The sequence below is a fragment of the Aspergillus bombycis genome (assembly GCF_001792695.1).
Source record: "Aspergillus bombycis strain NRRL26010 chromosome Unknown contig00006, whole genome shotgun sequence".
NCBI lineage: Eukaryota > Fungi > Ascomycota > Eurotiomycetes > Eurotiales > Aspergillaceae > Aspergillus > Aspergillus bombycis.
In genome coordinates, this window is record NW_019170008.1 from 338406 (window position 1) to 357554 (window position 19149).

Sequence of the window (19149 nt, forward strand, 5' to 3'; positions counted from 1 at the left end):
TAACAATATCTACCTATAATATACCCATAGCTTCAGGTAAGAGACTATAATTAGTACATATAGCTTTAAACCTAATGACATGACTAATTATTAATATATGATATACTGCCAGACTATTAGTTATATAATTACCGGAGTAGCTAGCTACAAGAGGCGTTATACTCACAGTTGAGGCCCTCTTATTGTAAATGCACTATGTATTGTCTGCTACCTCAACAACATGTACTGATGATGGTACAACATGTGGCAAGAGCCGTGATCTTCCATTGCCACCACCACCTTTCTCCAATAGGCCTGGAAGTATCATCACGCTATCCTGAAAGTCTTTGCTTTCTTATAGCGTTGTACTAGTCTTTACATTACATCATGACTATGAATAGGGCGTCTCGTAGGATCGGATTCCTGTTCGAAAATCTCGTGCAAGAGCCACCAAAAGCTCTCGTCAACAGTGAAAATGAAGTAGACGATGCAATCTTAAAGCATTTCAAAGTCCGGTGCCTTTCTTTTGATCCTGAGAAGCTAGAAGGTCATGATCTTCTGGCTTTCTTTACATCTATGCCCCTCGAAGAGATTAAGGCATATCCGACTCGTCCAGAATGTTCTCCGGAAAGATGAACAAGCAAATCTGTACTTTCAAGAGTACAACCCACCCGAAAATGCAGACGGTGACTGAAGCGCTGGTTGGGATCTACGCGTATGTTCGCGGCCTGTTCTGAATTATTTTAAGCACTACATATTAGGTGGCTTCCCAAGAGATCTTCCGCTGTGGGTGTTTTCGCTGGCCTATAAACTTCATTTGAGCTGGATACAGTAAGTGACGTTGCGCGCTTTCAATTGCTAACGGCAAAGCTAGGTCAGTAATCGTTGGGATTGAATCTATTGTGACTGACCAGGATATCAAAACAAGTAGCAGCATGATGGTGCTGTTAAGCGTGGCTATAGGGGCGGCCTCCATCATCTTCACCAAAGCCTGCAGCAGCCCCAAACCCAGCAGCCTCAAACCCAGCAGCCCCAAGCTCAAGAGCCCCGGACCCAGCAATACGAGCCCGAGCCCGAGGCTGAAAAGGAGGGAGCGGCAGATGAGGAGATGAAGGAGGGCGAGCATTGGCTGAAAGCCGGTGAGCGTTACCAAAATCTAACTGACATGTCATAGAGTAAGGGTAATTGGCCTTCTTCTTCCTTTGTTTCTGTCTTTTCTTCTCGTCTCTTTTGGTCCTTTGGGGGAGGGGGTGTATCTAGTAAGTGGTAGGACGGCTGTGTCTTGCTAGCAGTTTAACTCGTTCTATTGCTCTATTTTACAAGCGAAGCCCTGTTTCCAACAGGACTAGATCATAATAAATCACCCACGTAAGCCAAACTGTCCCTCCTCTCATCACACAGTCGGGCATACTCCAAGAGTAACCGATAGACATAAAGCTGCATATCCTCCTGTCTCAAAACCTTCTCGGCCCAACTCTTCCCATTCAAGGCGATCTTCTCCGCCTGCCCATCATGTCCATTCCGCCCCTTATACCCAATGAAATACTGAATAATGCCATAAATATCCATGTACAGCGAGTCCATGGGCACGAAATGCGCCCACGGGATGAGTCTCGAGTCATGCCACTCCTTATATACGGTCGCCTTGATAGGCAAAGAAGTCGACAGCAAGAACGCGCGATAGCGCCCGCTAAAAGAGTTCCCGTCGATGTCTGGCAGATACTTGAACTGGTACATTTTCTTCATGGGCAGGCCTTCCACGATCTTATAGTGTGGGTCGGTGTATGAGCAGTGCTTGCCGTCTTCGCGGGGAAAGCAGCAGAGATCCAGGAAGCCGAGGTCGCAGTGTTCGTTCAGATACTCGGGCAAAGTGCCATCTAGTCCTGCCCAGACGTTGTAGTACTGATAGTCCGGCTGACGGAAGTTGACACCGGCGGATTTGGAGCCGTTCGTCAGGGACACTTCTGTCCCGTTGAGCATGGAGACGAGTCGGTGGCGCTGGTAGCCTGTCCAGGTGTCGATGCGGTTGCGTCCGCCGCTGGCGATTCCGCGCCAGTACACAATGTCCTTCTTGTCGGACCAGGAGCCGCCTTGGTTCTTCCACCCGCCTGAGTACCGTGGGTCGTCGTCCCAGTATACGGCCGGTGGGATGAGGATCTCGTTGTTGACGGTCAGCTTCGAGCCGCCGAAAAGAGGGACGAGTTCATGCGTGGTGGATGTGGACGTTGGCTCGATGAAACTGCCGTGCAGGGCTTGTAGCTCTGCGCGCCAACATGGGTCCTTGGAGCGCTCGAAGTCCTCGATATACCCTGTCTTGGAAAAGTTGCGGTAATTGAAGAACTCGCTTGGCGGGTTGGCGAAGTCCATGTGTGGGATGTTGCTGTTTCGTCCCGGGCTTTCGGGGGGACATGCGTTGCGCATGATCTCCCAGAAGGGTTTGTCGGCGCCGTCGAATGGCGGTTGGAAGGGTTCGTTCGGATGCGCCTCGTCGTAGGCGGGCAAGGCCATGTACTGGTCGACAGCGGTGGCAGGGTCAAGCAGTGTCTGGCTTGCGCGGTCCTTCTCACGGTACTCAGAGAGCGTTTCCCAGGGGATGATGATGCGGGGCTCGTCCATGCCGTTCAATGGGATATCCATGTCCGGGAGGAAGTCGGCAATGGTCGAGATGAGATCCATCCAGACTTCTAGCCAGTTGACGCCCGTGCGACCGACGGAGCTGAGTGTGTGGTTGCGCACGATGATGCGCGGCTCCCAACCCGATGCCTGTTTCTGCATGGTCTTGGGGTCGAGGGCCCAGTATGGACTTAAGTCATCGTAGAGTTGGTCGAAGAGGTCCTCGATGAGAACGGCGTCTTTTTGCCGCGCAAATTCCACCCACTTGTCGAAGCCTGGGGGTGGGTGGCGACCGCGGCGCTGTCGATATTGTGCAGCTGCGTCAGTGAGGTTGTATACCTGCTTCGTGAGGAGGCGGTCCCATTCCTGCTCTGCGTTGCGGATTAAGCCGTCGATCGGGTGCGGAACAGCGTCCGCGTCGTCATGGCCGTATCGTCCCGTTTCCTGTTCGTTCCCCTTGGGGCTGCTATTATCCGGACTGCTGCCGCTGGGACGGACAACTTGTGGGAGAGGATTGGAGTTGAAATAGAGACGGTATACCGTGGCGAGGAGGATGATTGCCGAGACGGCCAGAAGACCGTACCGCCGCACCGGGGACTGTAGCAGCGAAATCATGGCGGGCGAGGGCTGTCCCTGAATATCGGACGCGGCACTTGTCGGAAATTCAAATCAGAAGAGATAACAGGAGGTCAGACATAATCACGTAGCCACAAACCCCCGGGGATTTGGTCGAGGGACGGTCATCGTGAAGCTCTTAATGCCCGTTGGGCTGAGGGGGGTCGGCGAAATATAAAAGCCCTGCGACGATGGGGGCCAATTATGGACGCAGAATAGGAGTGACCTGTTGGTCTTTTCATCCATGCCTTTTAGTGCCTTGGTTGGAACCGGCGCCGGTCGAACTAGGCATCAGGGTGTGGTGGCCCATGCATTGGAATTACATAAAATGTCTTGTTGGGAGGGTAGTTATTGACGTGGGGACTTCCATTATGGCCAGTTATTTCTCTGAGGAACACTACCTTCACATCTCTTCTTCAATCAACAGAGCCTGACATTGCCTTGAGCGCAACTCAACGCAGGGTGCTTTCTCAAGCCCACCTGGTCAAATTCGGGAAAAAGGGGGGGGTTCAGCGGTCAGACTGTCTCAAGACAGTGAGGATCTACTGCAATATCCGGAGTTGTGCCGCCCAATAAGGGTAACGAGGGACAGTGAGGCTGTGGACCAACGTGGGTCGTTCCTCGTATTAACCGAGACCCTACCACAGCCTTGGATTAGGGCAGGGCCCAATTTGGAAAGTCCTGACCGTTAATTCGAGATACCACTTCCGATTCTTGTGAGCTTGGAATACGTGGCGTTCCGGCTAGCGAATCGGGTTTCATGGTTCTAGAACTAGCTTTGAAAATATGTAGCACAACATGAGATACTTTTTCACCCTCGTGGTGGTATGTACAACAAGTCCATTCATGTATCCCTATCGGCTCGGTCCGCAGTCCCTGAACAGCCGACCCGGCATCGTTGTCGATTTTTGGAGTATGGAAGAGTTTGGAGCAACATGGCTCGGTAGAAAAAAATATACTCTATCATAGTAGTTTGATCAGGGACACTGATCGGCACTAAAATAACGAGTTGACCACAGTAACCCCCTTCGTCTGCTCCGGTCTTCCGGACGCTCGTCCGCGTCACGTGCCTTCTTGGGACCCTGCAAGAGCATCGCCGCGTAGGCCCACTACGTACCGCGTACTCTAAGAATTCATGATAATAGCAGGGAAACCAAACAAACAATACCCACAAACTATACGCCGTACTACAGCAAACAATGGACCGCGTTATCATGGTACAATGGAATACTGCCATCAAACAAATCCGCTCCAAGTCCGAAAGACGGAAAGGCAAGCACAGGCCAGGTTTCGGAGATCGTAGGTGAACGCACAAGTCTATTTTCCGAATATCCCGAGTGGAACAGTGTTTGATAACAAAGCTACGTAGAAGTCATACCAATCATCAGTCCTTTGACAACCGGGTGGTATTGATATCTTTCGAAATTTCCTTCGCGCCCGCTGTCACAGGTCTTATGGTTCTTTCCTAAATGCAGTTATCTTGTTGCTGGTCTGTACGGTTGTATTAATAATACGGAGTATATATTCTTGAAATGCACCGTATTTAAATGGTAATATAGTCACTGTGGTGATCCTGAAGGGTCTATATAAGAACCCGTTGCCTCACTGAGAAGGTCATTCTGTATGAAGTGGATTCCAGCCAGGCGTGGCTGGATGAGGCTAGGAACTTCTCGTACCAACAATCTGATCAGGTACGATACGGCTAATAGCGAGGAACCTCACCCAGTCTAGACTACAACGCAGGGGCACCGAAGGAAGAGCGTGGTATATAAAACAAATAGTAATTGGATTTATGTATGCATGTGCATACCGCCCTCCCAAATGTGAATCGACAGCTTGAGCCAGGGCTCTAGCTAGGTGTAATAGGCACTGTGCTCTCTTAATTAGTCCAATCTCATTGTCAGGTAGCAATCACGAGTGTCTCGGGCCATAAAACGGCGATGTATAAATGACCTATGAAAGTGGCAACACCTCCAGTAGTAAATGACGAGCCTTCGGTGCAATGTTGAACCGGTCCTCCATATCCATGTCACCACTCTTCATCTCTTTGCTGACCACCAAAGCAAACTCAGCTCGCATCCGGACGTCAACGGCAAGATGCAGCTCTTCCCATGCAAGATTTTGCCCGATGCAGTTACGTCTCCCCACACTAAAGGGTGTCAGGGAGAGGTCCATCTCCGTTGTGCTCTCTAGCCACCGCTCCGGTTTGAACAAGTCAGGATGCGGGAAAATGCTAGGGTCACGTTGATAGACGTAGTTTTGCATTCCCACCACCGTGCCCGCAGGTAGTGCCATGTTCCCAACATGGAACTCCGCGGTCACGATCCGTGGTAATGTCGAGATGACGGTAGGGTATAAGCGAAACGTCTCCTTGATCACAGCGTTGATGTAGAGGTTGTTCCAAAGCGCGAGGGTGCCACCAAGAGGGAGGCGAAGTATCTCTTCTCGCAGCCTGGTCTGGACCGCTGCATTCTCCGGGCACGCTATGGCATACAAAAGGTACCTGCAATGGCTTTTCAGAGACCATGGTGAATAGGTGTATGGAATAACAAGGGATTCTATGCAATACTAAAGAAACTCGTTAGAGAAGTCGAGTATTTTATGCGGAGCCGGAAACGTGGGTTACCGAACCCGCCGCACTACAAATGCTGCCTGTAGCGGAACCTGTGGAGTGAAGCGGGGATGTCTGGAGAAGTGCAAGGCTGTGTTACCAGCGAACTATGTTGTGGGGGTCTGGCTGCAGCGTGAGCTTCTTTCTATGCGTTGCTTGACAGGCCTCCTGCTGCGCAGCTTAAACTGGATCATTATCCTCTGAAGTGAACATCAGACATGGCGTACGGTAACTTGCGAGACTCGACATTTGGTATTTGCCAGGACAGACCCAATGCAGTATGTTGCTCGTTTGAGTTATTCCAGTGTATGCTGAAGTAGGCTATTTCATGATAGCCGGGCATAGTTGTCTTGAGAGTGGCCAATTGCGCGTTTCTTGCTATCGAATCATAATTTTTACATATTAGACTTCATGTTATTGACATAGGATAACTATTCACCGAATATAGAGCCGTTCTTCTAAGGGGAATACACTATGCGATGCTGGATCAACTAAAGGTGAAATCTGAGGACGTATATCATTGGGTTTGGAATTGAATATCTATGTGGAACGAACGTTGCATCTAGAGCCAAGAGGGTCCCGCCTTGCTATTAAAAAAACGATCGCCACTAACTGATTCCCCCCGATGTTGTTATACAACCATACTGAATAGAGATGCTATATCAGGCATTCAAAGGTGGGAAGTGGGCACACTGGCTCTGAAGAGCGACTCAAAGTCAATTCCCATGTCTTCCATAACGCGCATCGCTACAGGCCGTCCACCACCCCAGACACCCCCACCAGGGTGCATGAACGGACCTGCAAGGTAGAGGCCCTGTACATCGGGGACTCGGTATTGTGACAGTGCAGGCGTTGGGCGAGTTAGTCCCATCTGGTCCGACGACATGGCGAGACCGTAAATGTCGCCCTGTTGAAAACTAGGCGTGTCCTCTTCGTGGTTGGAAGGGGTAACGACATGATACGCTCGAATTTGATCTGGGGTAAAATCCTCGTGGTACTGGGTGAGATGATTAAAGACCTTGAATACAACATCGTCTTTGATGGCATCCCATCCATGGAATCCAACTTCCGCATTGTTTGCCCGGACCATGATGACAGCATGGAGGATGACCTTACCCGGTGGAGCTCGTAATGGATCAGCAATGTTGACACATGATGCACCGACCATGACTCCATCTGGGATCTCGCCTGTGGCCATGGTGTGATAGCTATGCAGAAGCTCGTCAACTCTATTGGGACAAATAGTGTTCATCACCACATTATTCGCGATTGCGCCCGCCCTGAACTTGAGTAGCTTCTCCAAAGCTGCATGGATTACAAGCAGACTGAACTCTGGCAGCTTGTTTTTCGATGCTGCATCGGTAATAGCTGTATCCAGCCCATCCACGAGTCTACCAATGATATGTGGGTGTATTTGGGCCACAACGCATTCTTTGGCACGAATCTCACCGGCCCGTGTGCGCACCCCCACAGCTCTTCCTTTTTCAGTGACAATCTTGGTAACTTCAGTGTTGAGTTGGATCTCGCCTCTGTGTGCCTCAAGACAACGGATTATAGCAGAGGTGAAAGCCTTCCCAGCCCCTCGCGGCACGGCAAGCCCGTATACGTCCATCAGGCCGACGGCGATATATGCCACGAGACCTGTTCCAGGGGGTTGGGGATGTGCCAATTGTATCTCTGTCACGAACCGGAGAAGGCTCATGGCCGATTGAAACAGTTGGAGTGAACTCGAAACTCTCCGTCCGACATTTGCATCGCCCCAGCTGCTATTCTGAACCAGGTCGGAATGATATTTTCTGGGGATATGAGGTTTGTTGAAATCGCGCAGACTACAATGTCAACAGTTGCCACCGGAAGATGGCCTGCTTTCAAGTTGGGCCCGGCATACCAGCAGATAGTGATCCCTCGATTTGTCAAAACTGGCAGGAATGGATCAAAGAGCAAAAGTCGATTGCGCCTCTTCTACTGTTCTTGGGTAAGTCTTGTCGACACATCGGTCTATTGGGCCATTAGGTTATTAAACCCTTACTTTGACTCAGGTGCTAGACTGCCAGCACAACTGGTTTTGGGCCCTCCCCATCACAATTCCCATCGAGTTCCTTCAGTTTCCAATGCCGTCACATGAGTCTACCTGGAATGCGTCGTCTTCCGTTGAATGGCAACATAGTCTCAGAAATGGTAAGGCCCACCAGCCTGATGTGAAAATCATCGCTAATTAGATCATCAGATCCAGGTTCACACCCCTCTGCCCCTCTCCGCGAGAGGCCCTCGGAACCTCACCGCACCCGATCGCCACTACAGCTAGGTGCATTCAATACTCTTTTACTGGCGATGGGTGTGTACTGCGATGCTCCGCGGCTACGCCATACCATCTTATACATGGATCTTCTCCGGCAATATGCGGAAATATTACCTCCAACGAATCTGACCCGTGTCGCTTTAGATCATATTCACCTGGCCTCCATATTTCTTTACATACCAGCCAGGGAGCTTTTTGCCTTCTCGGGATGGCAAGTGTCGGCGGCCCAGCAGGCTAAAATTGCCACGAAGCTTGAAAAATGGATGCACAACCAGAGTGAGGTAAGGAATGTGCCCATGCATGCATGCCTTGTATGGTCAGCGATTCGAACGAGGCGCACTGCAGCACAGTATGAGTGCATGGTGTTCTTGCTTGCTTCCATAACAATATAGGCCCTGGTCGAGCTTCAACACAGGCATGATTCCAAGGAGTCAGATTATATGCCAACAGTGCGATTAGATAGAGGTAGTACTGATGTGACGGTATGGGCGACAAGCACTGCAGTAAAACGCCTGTACTTGGGTGGCGTGGGGTGCTTGTGGGATGGGACTGCTATTGAGAGACTGCTAAGAGTGACCGCAGGGATACTAGAGGGAGGCATGGCTTGGCCACAGGCTCAGGTCGCCGCACCGGCCCTGGGACAGCATTATTATTCATGGCAGCACATGCGTCAAAAAACAGCAGTGCCAGGTCAACCCTAAGTTGGCATTGCGGAGAGATACAGTATTTGCAAAGCCATGGACCTTACTGCAAAACCATTGTACTGTAATATGAATCCTAGCGACGCAGGTCCAGAACCTGTTGGCATTATCATCTTACAAAACCGTAGCTATATGGCTCACGCATCTGGCGTGGGCCGAAATGGTTGCCAGTTACCATAATATCGAGGACATCCTCGAAGAATACGGTCTCCATACTACCCACACAGACCCTCACGGATCGTCCATCCCATAGAAGCAGGATTTTATTTTTTTTGGCTGCGATAGTACGCTTACATGCCACACACCCTCCCACTTAATCATTTCACTTAGACTTGGCCAGGGATCTGGTTTTGTACAGTTGGAGTTGCACATTGACATGTGTTTCACTCAGGTAATAGTGCCATAAACAGGGCATGGTTAGTGAGCTACCTACGTCCACGTTGAGGAATAAATAGCATTATATATTGAATCATGGCTAACGTCATACATTGTCTAAAGTCATTGACATTTATTGAAATCAATAGCCTCCAGCCGTGGAAAACAGCCTTGTAATTGACTGTGTAGCTTAGACGCGTCCGACGATAGGCCCCCAATATCGTCTAGAATGAGGCGTCTAAGTGTTTGTCGAGAATGACTGAGGATCTTGACCAGGTCAACTGCTCGTATTGACGTGAAACATAAGGCAATCCTCTCTAGTGAGCTAGGGAGAGATTGAGATTGTGAAAGGTGGGAGAAGAACTCGATTGCCAAATCTCGTGGCGCCAGGCTGAGGTAGATTTTTCGGAGACTAGGGGCATGGAGAATCATATTTAAAATGAAGGAGTAATTGTATGGTGTGAGCTTGTGGTCCAGGTGGAGATTTTCCAGTCGGCCCCATCCGGCCTTGAAGGTCGGATTTGTGAAAAGGTCTTTTGGTAGTCGCTGAATATCCATGATATTTGAAGTGTAGTTCACACCGGTGCCATACCAGAATAGCTTCATGGGTAGCGATGTATCGGCAATGATTTCCAACAAGACCCCAGCGGCATCGTCGGGGTTGAAATGTTCACTGTTGTTGGTGTCATCGTCTTCTTCGGGCACAAACTTGGTTCTGACCGGGGATATGACAAAAGATCGACAGTTCGTAAGCCGTTTAACGAGATCATCTCGAAAGCGTTGCACGACCGGTATTTGGAGTGGATTGTGTATGTGGCCAGCTGCGCTTCGCTGCCACTGCAGATTCCGGCCCAGATAAGGCTCCGGGGTCATCACGACCAGGCGATGAACCTGGTGTCGCATGACCTTGTTGTTGGCAATAGCATGGATGTGATTGAAGCTGTCTTGCGAGAAGTCTAGGTGAATTTCCGTATATCGCTGCGCCAAGCGGTTTATCGTTCGGTGGTATGTATCGCGACAGGTCCCAACCAGCGACGCCAGGTCTCTCGTCTCGAGTTCGTCGCAAATCAGTTCCAGTAATTCCAACGGGATCCGGTTAATAATAGTGGACATATTGAATGCAAATGAAGGGATAATTATGAGGAAGCTATCTGGGAAGAGAGAAGAAGATATTATTTGCGTCATCCTCTCTTATCGGCCGCAACCTCAAGGTCCCTGGAGTACCTTGGAGACCCTTCCGTGTTTGATCGCCATCATTATACCACCAATGTACTCATTCCAAGAAATGGCGCCCCGAAAATTCTGTTCCTGAATTTGAGAGAAATGGATCAACATTCAGTCACCGTCAGTGTCGCTTCTTAACAATCTTGTCAGATGTTTGGTCTCCCGCTGGCGAATTTGGGTCCCATGCGCGGACGGTTTGGATTTGTATAGGAATAACCGTCTCGACTTTCCCTTTTGTTAGCAATATGACCCTAATAATACTATCTACTTTTCGCTTTCCCTTCTGATTGAAGGACCTCCTTTCTGTTGAATGTTTGAAACATTCTCTCTAGTTGCTGCCAGACAAGAGTCACCGTTTCGCACATTTGCCCAGCATAGCTGTTCACGCATGACCTGTGATTTGGGTTATGCGAATCATACATAGCCCGTTGTATGGGTCCCGGAAGAACATAGGGCTGCTATGAGTGCTCCACCGACCGATGCTGCCAGATGAAAAATGGTCTAGTCGGTGATTGCCAGTGGCCAGAGATTGGAGCCGTTACCACCTCGTAACGATAATCAAATGTAAATCAAAAGGATCTTCAACCTTATCTAGGAGTCTAGGCATGGTCAAAGATGGCCCTGTAGCCCTGTTAGGATCGAGCACCCCCAGTACTAAGCCGTTCTACATACATTACCACGTATTTCGACCATGTTCCACCGCATAATTCAGGGTGCTATGAAAACAGCTGAAGTGAGGCAGGGTCAAGCATTTGGCTGGGTGCCATTTTAGGATATAAATAATGTAGGGCAGGGGTGCCAGCCATAGCTGTCACTTCTCCACGGAGATATCCGGCTGAGATGAGATGAAATGCTTGTTCCTTACATATTCGTTCTAAACTCGGCTACCATTCATGCTCAATACTGTTTGCCTCAAACCATGTGGGAGGACAAGGCAGACAGCCCCCAATTATCAGCCCATCTGGAAAGTAGCCCAATCACCCTCGAGCAATACCAGTTTGTGCATTAGTTCACGAATCCATTCTATCCTTACTTAGCTTGCTTATTCATATATTAATTATGCAACGACAGGCGCCTAGATAAGTCATAATAATTTAAGACATAGAAAATACTTAATCAATATAATACTAATTATCATTGGCGTCTGATTCTAGCGTTACATCAGAAACATTCCCTCCTTCATTTGTGTATATTTTTATCTGTTCTTCGCTGTTCGTTTTCGTTTTCGTTTTCGTTTGCAGGGATCATACATCTGTACACAATCATACCAATGAACCAATAAATATACAGTATCGCCGATCAACTACTTTGTTTGACCTTTCTACATCTCCCTCCCTGCCCACTGCTCTATATACCTCGACTTAATCCACGTACAATGAAGGGCAGGATCTACCCCTCATCACCCCTGCACAAGGCGAACTCAACCAGGAAGTTCCGTTGGAATAAGACAAAGAAAAGGCAGATTGATACGATCCACTAGGCTAAATCGTGGTTCCTGTCCCTTTCCTCCAGACTCTCCGTAGGCTCCGCAGCGTGGCCGGGCACGGTCCCTGTCTTGTTGCTCGCCCTTTGTAAGAAAGGAAGGCGAGGAATTCGGTCTTTGTTGGCCGGTCAGATTTTAGTACGTACATGGGTCGATCGATGGGTATTGGAGCCCATCCATCGAGCCACTTTTCGGCCCCCAATTTCGGGGCACGGACGTAACCCTAAGCCCTGGCACGTAAGATGCTAGATGAGCGGCGCCTAGGTATGATATCGTGCGAGATACAGACATAGCCTACTTTTCGTGCTAATCTCGGTCCTATGCATATAGCCTAGTTCCATCAAATTAATAACAAAGTCTTCAGGGGATATGATGTGTCTCCTCCAATACGAATGGCACTACATTTGCTGGAAGATCAACCAGACGTGGGTCTAAACCGGCAAGCCTCCACACATAATTTATTTGGAAAAATTGAATTACTCGTCGTGCTGTTCGATATTTACTGTTGCTCCTTCTCGGCGGCCTCCCGAGCAATAAGATCCTCATACTCTTTGATATTGTTGATCCCCTTAGGCATGCCTTTGGGCGTCAAGCCCTGATCATCCATGAGCTTGTCTCGAACCTCCATGCAGCGTTTCCATGAAGGTCGGGAAACCATGCGGTTATGCCAGGCCTGCACATTGGGGTATTGTGCCAGGGGATCCTCCTCTGGGGGTGTCTGCAGCAGCATGTCCAGTCGACAGTTCCATGGCACGAATGACAAATCGGCGTACGTACATTTATCGCCAACGAGCCAAGTCTTGCCTTCAAGACATGTGTTGAGCACGTCCAGCAAGCGGTGCACTTGGCCGTTGTAGCGCTCCATGGCGGAGGGAATTCTGTCGGGGTGTAGAACGTTGAACCTGATTATCTTAGTATACGGATTATCCGTTCATCATGTGGTGCGGGTCAAGAGGTAGTCAGGGGAAACATGGTTCGTGTAGAAGGAATAATACGGGTGATCATACCATCCAGCCTGGCCATAGTAAGGCCCTTGTCCACTCATCTGGAAATGAAGGTACTGGTTCAACAGTTGTCGCTCGTTAAGTGACTCATAGGTCAGCTTCTTCTCCGTGTCGTAGACCTCCTCCAGATACTGGATAATGGCGCCGGACTCCCAGAGGGTCAGGTCGGTGTTGGGGTCTACGATCGCTATTGTTTCGGTTAGTATCTTTGTTTCAGGGATCCTGCCGCTTCTACTCTTGTTGGAATGTAATTCTTACATACCCGGTACACGACCGTTGGGGCAGATATCGGTGTAGGGTTTCTTCTTGACATCGTTGAACTTGAACGATTCAATCACGTAAGGCACCTGAAGTTCCTCGAGGATGAGGACAACCTAGATATCAGCCAGTATGAAGTCAGCAAAAGGCCCCGCTGACCCTCTTCTGGTGCTGTCAATCAGGGTTCGTACCTTCCATGGATTGGGGCCAGAAGCTGCCAGAACGCACTAATCAGTAATACTGCGCATGGAGCAGAAATCCAAATCGGCTTACGGGTCAACCAGACGGTAATTGGCTTGGTATTCGGCTTGGTCATAACGCTTGTTGAAATGGAAAGGCGGCGATCCTTGGTGGAAGTATGATCAAGATAGAAAAAATGGGTGGTGTTCGCTTAATATATTCCGATTTAATCTTGTCTGTTGGGCGGCCCGTTGGTGGCCTAGGCGGCTACTGCGCCGCAACTCTTCGGGATGGCAATCCTTGGTTAGTGCTTATACACTTACTCTAATCGGCCAGGCCCATTTACAAAGAACAAAGAGTCGTGAGTTGCCCCACAAACACATGGAGTGGTGTACATTACTGTATGGTATCCTTTTATATCCACCCCCGTAGCAATGCCTATGCTCACCGTATCATGTTATCTCACGGAGCTATTATAACCCTGAAAAACACATGCAGGTAAGCCTTGCGGTAGATGGGTGCTAACACCCCATTCAGATCATAAATAGCTGGATAGGCATCTCTATCTGTCTTCTATAAATTTACCTCTCTCTGTCAACCTCCAACGCCGTCAATGAAAAGGCCATACGTAATAGTTGAGTATGGGTTTTAGTATTCCACCTGGACTTAGAGATCCACATGGTGGACATCCGTATAAGGACCATAGATTGCCCTCTGGGTTAAGCATCGTCGGCAAAAACAGGATCTGACGGGCCCACTTGGGTTTACTGATCGTTAAGTATATAAACCCGTGGTGATCGTACGGGAACAACCGTAACGGCAGAGTCGATAGCGATTTCGACACATCGAGTGGCCCGCCTTGTTGTCTTTACACCCGTCCACACGTTTATGTCTTATAGTAACGTGAATTACGTCGCCTCGTAATCCCGAACTGGAGTAGGGAAGACCTGCTTATGATAAGGAAAATCTAGAAGTGCAGATCGACCTGAAGAGCGATGATAACACCGGCCAAGTGCCTCGTTATACCGAAAATCTAGCGCTGATGAGGGCTGCATCGTTTGGAAGCCTGCTAGGGTCAGTAATGCATTCGCGAGCGAGGGCCACGTAACTTGCATTTCCGCGAATAAGCTATAGCGTCATCCTTTATATCGAAAGGAGGCAAGACACGACGCTAGGTGTGAAGCATCATATGCGGTGTATGCTGGGGAGTTTTGAACATCCTATCCACCCTAAAGGTGTCTGTCAAGGGTCTGTGGGAGGTAAAAGCAAAGAAAATGTGTGTAATGAGTCCTGACTCTAGCGGACCAGTGAGGTTCAGAGCAGAAACCTTATCCCCGAGTTTGTCGAAGCCATCCAAGTCATGACTCGATAGCAAATAACTAACACAAGAGGGGTTAACCACCGTGGAATCCTGAACCTTCATTCAGAATCCTTTGAGATCATTCTGATTCTATTTCATTGCAACCCGAGGCATTCAAGTGAAGTAGGGGCAAGTATCCCATGACCTGCAAGGATATCAATAGAGATTGCTGTTTCTCCGACGCTTGACTTTGGACAGTATAGCGGACCTTTTGAGCGACATGTGTAGCTATAGCCATAATAGAGGTAAGGCTGTCAACGTAATGCCACCTATTTGAGCACGATACTGCTATTAGGGCTCAGGGCACCCTTCACACCGCTGCTAACTTGCAGGGTAAGCGTGGGTGTCAGACGAAACCTTGTTGCATTAGCTCCATGCAAAGGCCTCGTTTAGTGTCCTCGAACAACATTTCCACTGCCACGTGGGTAAGTGCTGACTTTCTTCTTTTCCATGTCTTGATCATGCATGTCATATTGGGGGCCATTTCCTAGTTAATTTGGGCTGTTCTTCTGCTGCCCCTCAAGGGCCAAGTCTGGTTCTGCTAAAATTGGCCCCAACCCTCCATTCTGCACAATCTTAGTGAAAGACCCCTGTACAGGTCAGAATATAATGCTGCAGCATGGGCTCTCAGCCCCTCTCTTAAAAGGTAAGCCACAGAGACTACATTCTTTTCATCACTCTTTTATCCCATCGTTCGGCCACATGTTGTTCCCCTGACCCTCTTTCTCTCCTTCCACGGCCCCAGCCATGGACGCCTCAATGTCCATCAACGTGACGCCGGTCGTCTCTGTTGCCCTTGTAGTTGTGTCAACCATATTTCCGGTCTTGTCTCTGTTATCGATTATTCTCCGGTTTCAAGCTCGCCGAATAGGACGCTTGAAACTTGCAGCCGATGACTGGTGGATCTTGGCAGGATGGGTATGTACTCCCAAGTCCATTCGAGACAAAACAACAAGCTGACATTCTGCGAGCTCCCTACTTTTGGTTTGAGCCTCACGATTTGGATTTTCGGTAGCATCACCGGTATCGCCAAATACAAAGTCAATTTAGCAGCGGGGATTCAGAGATCGTTCCAATGCATATTCATCTGTAGTGCCATTCTGCAAGTTAGCCTATCTGCCGTCAAGATCTCGATTTTGTTATTCTATAAGCGAACATTTTCGGTCCCTAAGTTCCAGATCGCTATATACACAGCCATCGCTATTGTTGGTTGCTGGGGAATTGCCTTCTTCTTGGTAATTATTTCCTACATTCAAGATACGTCTACGGCACAAACTAACAGACATCGTGCAGCTGATTCTTCTAGAAGGCGAGCCGATCAGCAGGGCATGGACGGGAAAAGGACACTTCAGATTCGATCAAGTTGCCATGGAGTTCGCTCAATCTGCCACCAGTATCGCATTGAATGTCGCTGTCTTGCTGCTCCCCCTCCCCATGCTTTGGTACCTGCCCATGTCTCCCCATCGAGTGTGGGATCTGATTCTTGTCTACGTCTTAGGTGCACTGTAAGTTCTCGTTCCCTTCCCTGCAACATTCCTCTCCATGTACTCACTAGGGCCTACGCGAATCATAGTTGCTGCGCTGCTGCTATTGTTCGACTCGTTTTGCTCCATGCCTCTATAGCCAAGGAGGCTACCGACTTATCCGTAGTCCGTAAGTACACTCTTCTCGCAGCACTGGTACTATATCGGACGACACGTCTCACACTGATATGGTGGCCCCCAGACATCCACACCAACCAGCTTATCTTCATGATCATCGAGACCAACTGTTCGATCATTGCCGCCTGTTTACCATGCTACGGTGCCCTTCTCCGAGGGGGGCAATCACTTGCATCGATCGTCCGATCCTTGGCCATCCACGGCCGGGCCGACTCCCAGACCGATTCCAGTTTTACAAGCCTCCGTAGCGGCAAGCACTACCCGATCCACGGAATCAGGGATTTGTACGCCGAGACAGGCTCTCAGGTCGAACTCACCGGGCCCAGGGATCGTTGGTCGCGAACGACAACACAGGTCACCATCAAGGTCAGCGGGAACGCGCGCCAGAACGATGAGTGTCTCTCGCCAGGGATTGTGGTCCATACCGAGCTTGATATATCCACGAAAGGGACTGATGTTTAATAAAGTCTTAGCAGCGGAATTTCACATTAGTTACCGGGTTGTCACTCCAAGTACGAGGGTCGTATCATGCTTTAGGAAGGTAGTGAAATTAGCGTTAACTATTATATTTGTAATATTGTACTCAACTGGTTGGGAAATGAATGCCAGCCTTGTTTCATTCATTAACTTATGATACTTTATTAATAATCTATCCATTGACCGATTATCGCCGATAATTAAGTGGGGATACAGCATGCATAAGCATACATATATACATGTATATCTACATGGTATACATATTCATTGTAGCCGCTATGTTGGTTCGCCTATCTATGATTTGAACGTATTAGTTCTGCAAACTAGCGAGGTCAATGAGGTAGGTTTTTTAAAGGCTAGTTTAGTATTCTCTATTTCATCGTTAGGTCTAAACTAATTCCAATGTAGAGTGTGGAAGACGAGCCCGGAGTACTTACGGCCAAGGGTGGATTATTCTCTTGCAAAGCACAACACAAACAAAAAGCCACAAAGTGTCTTTCTAGATATAGCATTTGCGGCGATGGAACTCGCCTTGCAAAGGTCTCCGGCTGTCCATCTTTTTGGTTTTCCACCGACCCAGCAATATGACTAGTGATAGGAGGTTATGTTTACTTGAAGGTCTCCATAAATATATGTTGTTAAAATGGTATACATGCAGTAAATGCACAACATATGGACAGGTTCAAAATGAAGATAAAAATATCTTGCCCCCCGAGCCGGAATAGACTGTGGCCTTCTGATTACACGGTAAAAAACTCTAGTATAGTCAGACACTATATCCAGCCAGACCATCAGGGGTTCAGAGATACTTCAGTTCTTGTTATTTAAGCTTATGGAAGTCGTTATAGGAGCCCTTGGCAGAACTATGGCCTCTTATCAAACACCCACTATCAGCCTTGGACCCCAAGATTCCAAATAACCTTTCCTAATTTGTAGTAGAATATAGACCATGGGGTCGGTCTCTCGATCCGATACTCATGGTGGCTTGGGTGTGAGTAGTACCCAACTAAAAATTTCTATATTTAAGCTTCTATGCTTTGATTTTATATTGATGCCATATCGAGCCCTTGGAGGGCTGAGGCAGCAAGTAGTGACCATTCCAATCGCTATCCACTCCGTATCTAGTATTCATCAAGATTGAAATAGCAACCCCGCAAGATCAGGAACTAAAAGGCGGAAAGTAGACCATACGTGTACAAGCAAGAGACTCAGTGGCGGTGCAATGGCGATGTGCTGCCAGGATTTGGACCGCCAAGCAAAAGCCCCCGTCCATGCCATAGAGGACTGCATTAAAACTGGACGACGCATGTTATACATTAGGCTAGACAAGAACTGTCATTTCAGCACCCGCTATACAGCTCACCAGCAGTCCACATTACTACTGGGGTTGAACCGTATGAATCAAGATGAAGAAAAATCAATATTGGGCTTTGAGAGTATTACTACTTAGAATTGATCCATGTAACAAGCCGCATGTGCTGGGGGTGATAGTCTCTTTTCTGAAGGACAAGAGCTTACAAAGTCTTCATAACGTGCGTAGAGTTGACATGGCAGGCGGTCTAGTATAAGTAAATCTGTAGGGCTGTGCGAGTATATATCCCAGCGGTCATGGGGGACGACGAATGCCGATGGGGTAGATATTGGGATCTGCACTGGGATCACGCAGAAACTGTAAGAGGTGAGTTGAAAAATAGCTCATTCTAAATTTATCCCCCTCACACTACCATCTTCCAAATTGTGCGATGATGCATTCCATGAGGAAATTCATCGCACATTGTTTAGGGCAAGAATGCTTGGCGCTTGAGGCTGAGCGGGTACCCCTTGGCGTCGATCGTTGCCGCTCAAGCTTAAAGCTCAGGCATCAATTCTGCCTGACTGGCCCCATTGTGAATACGATGGGAACCGTCAGCAGTTGTATTTTGAATGCGGGTGCAGAGGGAATGGTCTTACGAGTAGAATTACCCAATATGGGACAGACGGAACAATCTGAGATATTTTTTCTTTTGTTTTTTCATTGCCTGCAAATATGCCGAACAGAACAATGGTATTTGAAATGTTTTGGTTTCCCCATACTCCCGTACCTGAAGAGGAAGGGTATTTTTTTGGGGCGAGGGGATACGGTACGATAACTCTAAAAATAACATGGGCAGTAATTTAATCTCCAGCCTCGTGTTGCGCCCACCAATGACGCGGCACGTGTCCCACCTTTTCTCCTCTTCGTCGTCAGTCGGATTCTCCACTTACAATCAATCCAACAACAACACAAACACACTCTGTTCCTTGACTCCATCCAGTCCAAGTCGCGGAGA

At 48.6% G+C, this 19149-nt stretch overlaps 7 protein-coding genes across 7 annotated transcripts; 2 read left to right on the forward strand and 5 right to left on the reverse strand.

The window, feature by feature from the left end:
• Positions 1-1329: 1329 nt before the first annotated feature.
• On the reverse strand, positions 1330-3207 carry ABOM_001548 (endoplasmic reticulum-resident kdel protein; the record flags this gene model as incomplete). The annotated part of the gene is made up of 1 exon (XM_022528678.1): positions 1330-3207. One exon carries the CDS (start codon positions 3205-3207, stop codon positions 1330-1332), a length of 1878 nt encoding a protein of 625 aa, XP_022393597.1.
• Positions 3208-5160: 1953 nt separating this feature from the next.
• ABOM_001549 (uncharacterized protein) lies at positions 5161-6161 on the reverse strand (the record flags this gene model as incomplete). The annotated part of the gene is made up of 2 exons (XM_022528679.1): positions 5161-5710; positions 6046-6161. The coding sequence occupies 2 exons, from the start codon at positions 6159-6161 to the stop codon at positions 5161-5163; spliced, it is 666 nt and encodes a 221-aa protein (XP_022393596.1).
• Positions 6162-6488: 327 nt separating this feature from the next.
• Positions 6489-7520, reverse strand: ABOM_001550 (phytoene desaturase family protein; the record flags this gene model as incomplete). Its single annotated transcript, XM_022528680.1, has 1 exon — positions 6489-7520. One exon carries the CDS (start codon positions 7518-7520, stop codon positions 6489-6491), a length of 1032 nt encoding a protein of 343 aa, XP_022393498.1.
• Positions 7521-7652: 132 nt separating this feature from the next.
• On the forward strand, positions 7653-8818 carry ABOM_001551 (uncharacterized protein; the record flags this gene model as incomplete). Its single annotated transcript, XM_022528681.1, has 4 exons — positions 7653-7793; positions 7858-7996; positions 8046-8398; positions 8510-8818. The coding sequence occupies 4 exons, from the start codon at positions 7653-7655 to the stop codon at positions 8816-8818; spliced, it is 942 nt and encodes a 313-aa protein (XP_022393499.1).
• Positions 8819-9316: 498 nt separating this feature from the next.
• On the reverse strand, positions 9317-10306 carry ABOM_001552 (uncharacterized protein; the record flags this gene model as incomplete). Its single annotated transcript, XM_022528682.1, has 1 exon — positions 9317-10306. One exon carries the CDS (start codon positions 10304-10306, stop codon positions 9317-9319), a length of 990 nt encoding a protein of 329 aa, XP_022393496.1.
• Positions 10307-12399: 2093 nt separating this feature from the next.
• Positions 12400-13478, reverse strand: ABOM_001553 (glutathione S-transferase family protein; the record flags this gene model as incomplete). The annotated part of the gene is made up of 5 exons (XM_022528683.1): positions 12400-12802; positions 12908-13091; positions 13167-13278; positions 13354-13376; positions 13436-13478. 5 exons carry the CDS (start codon positions 13476-13478, stop codon positions 12400-12402), a joined length of 765 nt encoding a protein of 254 aa, XP_022393497.1.
• A 1971-nt stretch (positions 13479-15449) lies between these two features.
• Positions 15450-16825, forward strand: ABOM_001554 (uncharacterized protein; the record flags this gene model as incomplete). Its single annotated transcript, XM_022528684.1, has 5 exons — positions 15450-15620; positions 15674-15937; positions 15996-16207; positions 16258-16355; positions 16428-16825. 5 exons carry the CDS (start codon positions 15450-15452, stop codon positions 16823-16825), a joined length of 1143 nt encoding a protein of 380 aa, XP_022393502.1.
• Between the last annotated feature and the right edge of the window lie 2324 nt (positions 16826-19149).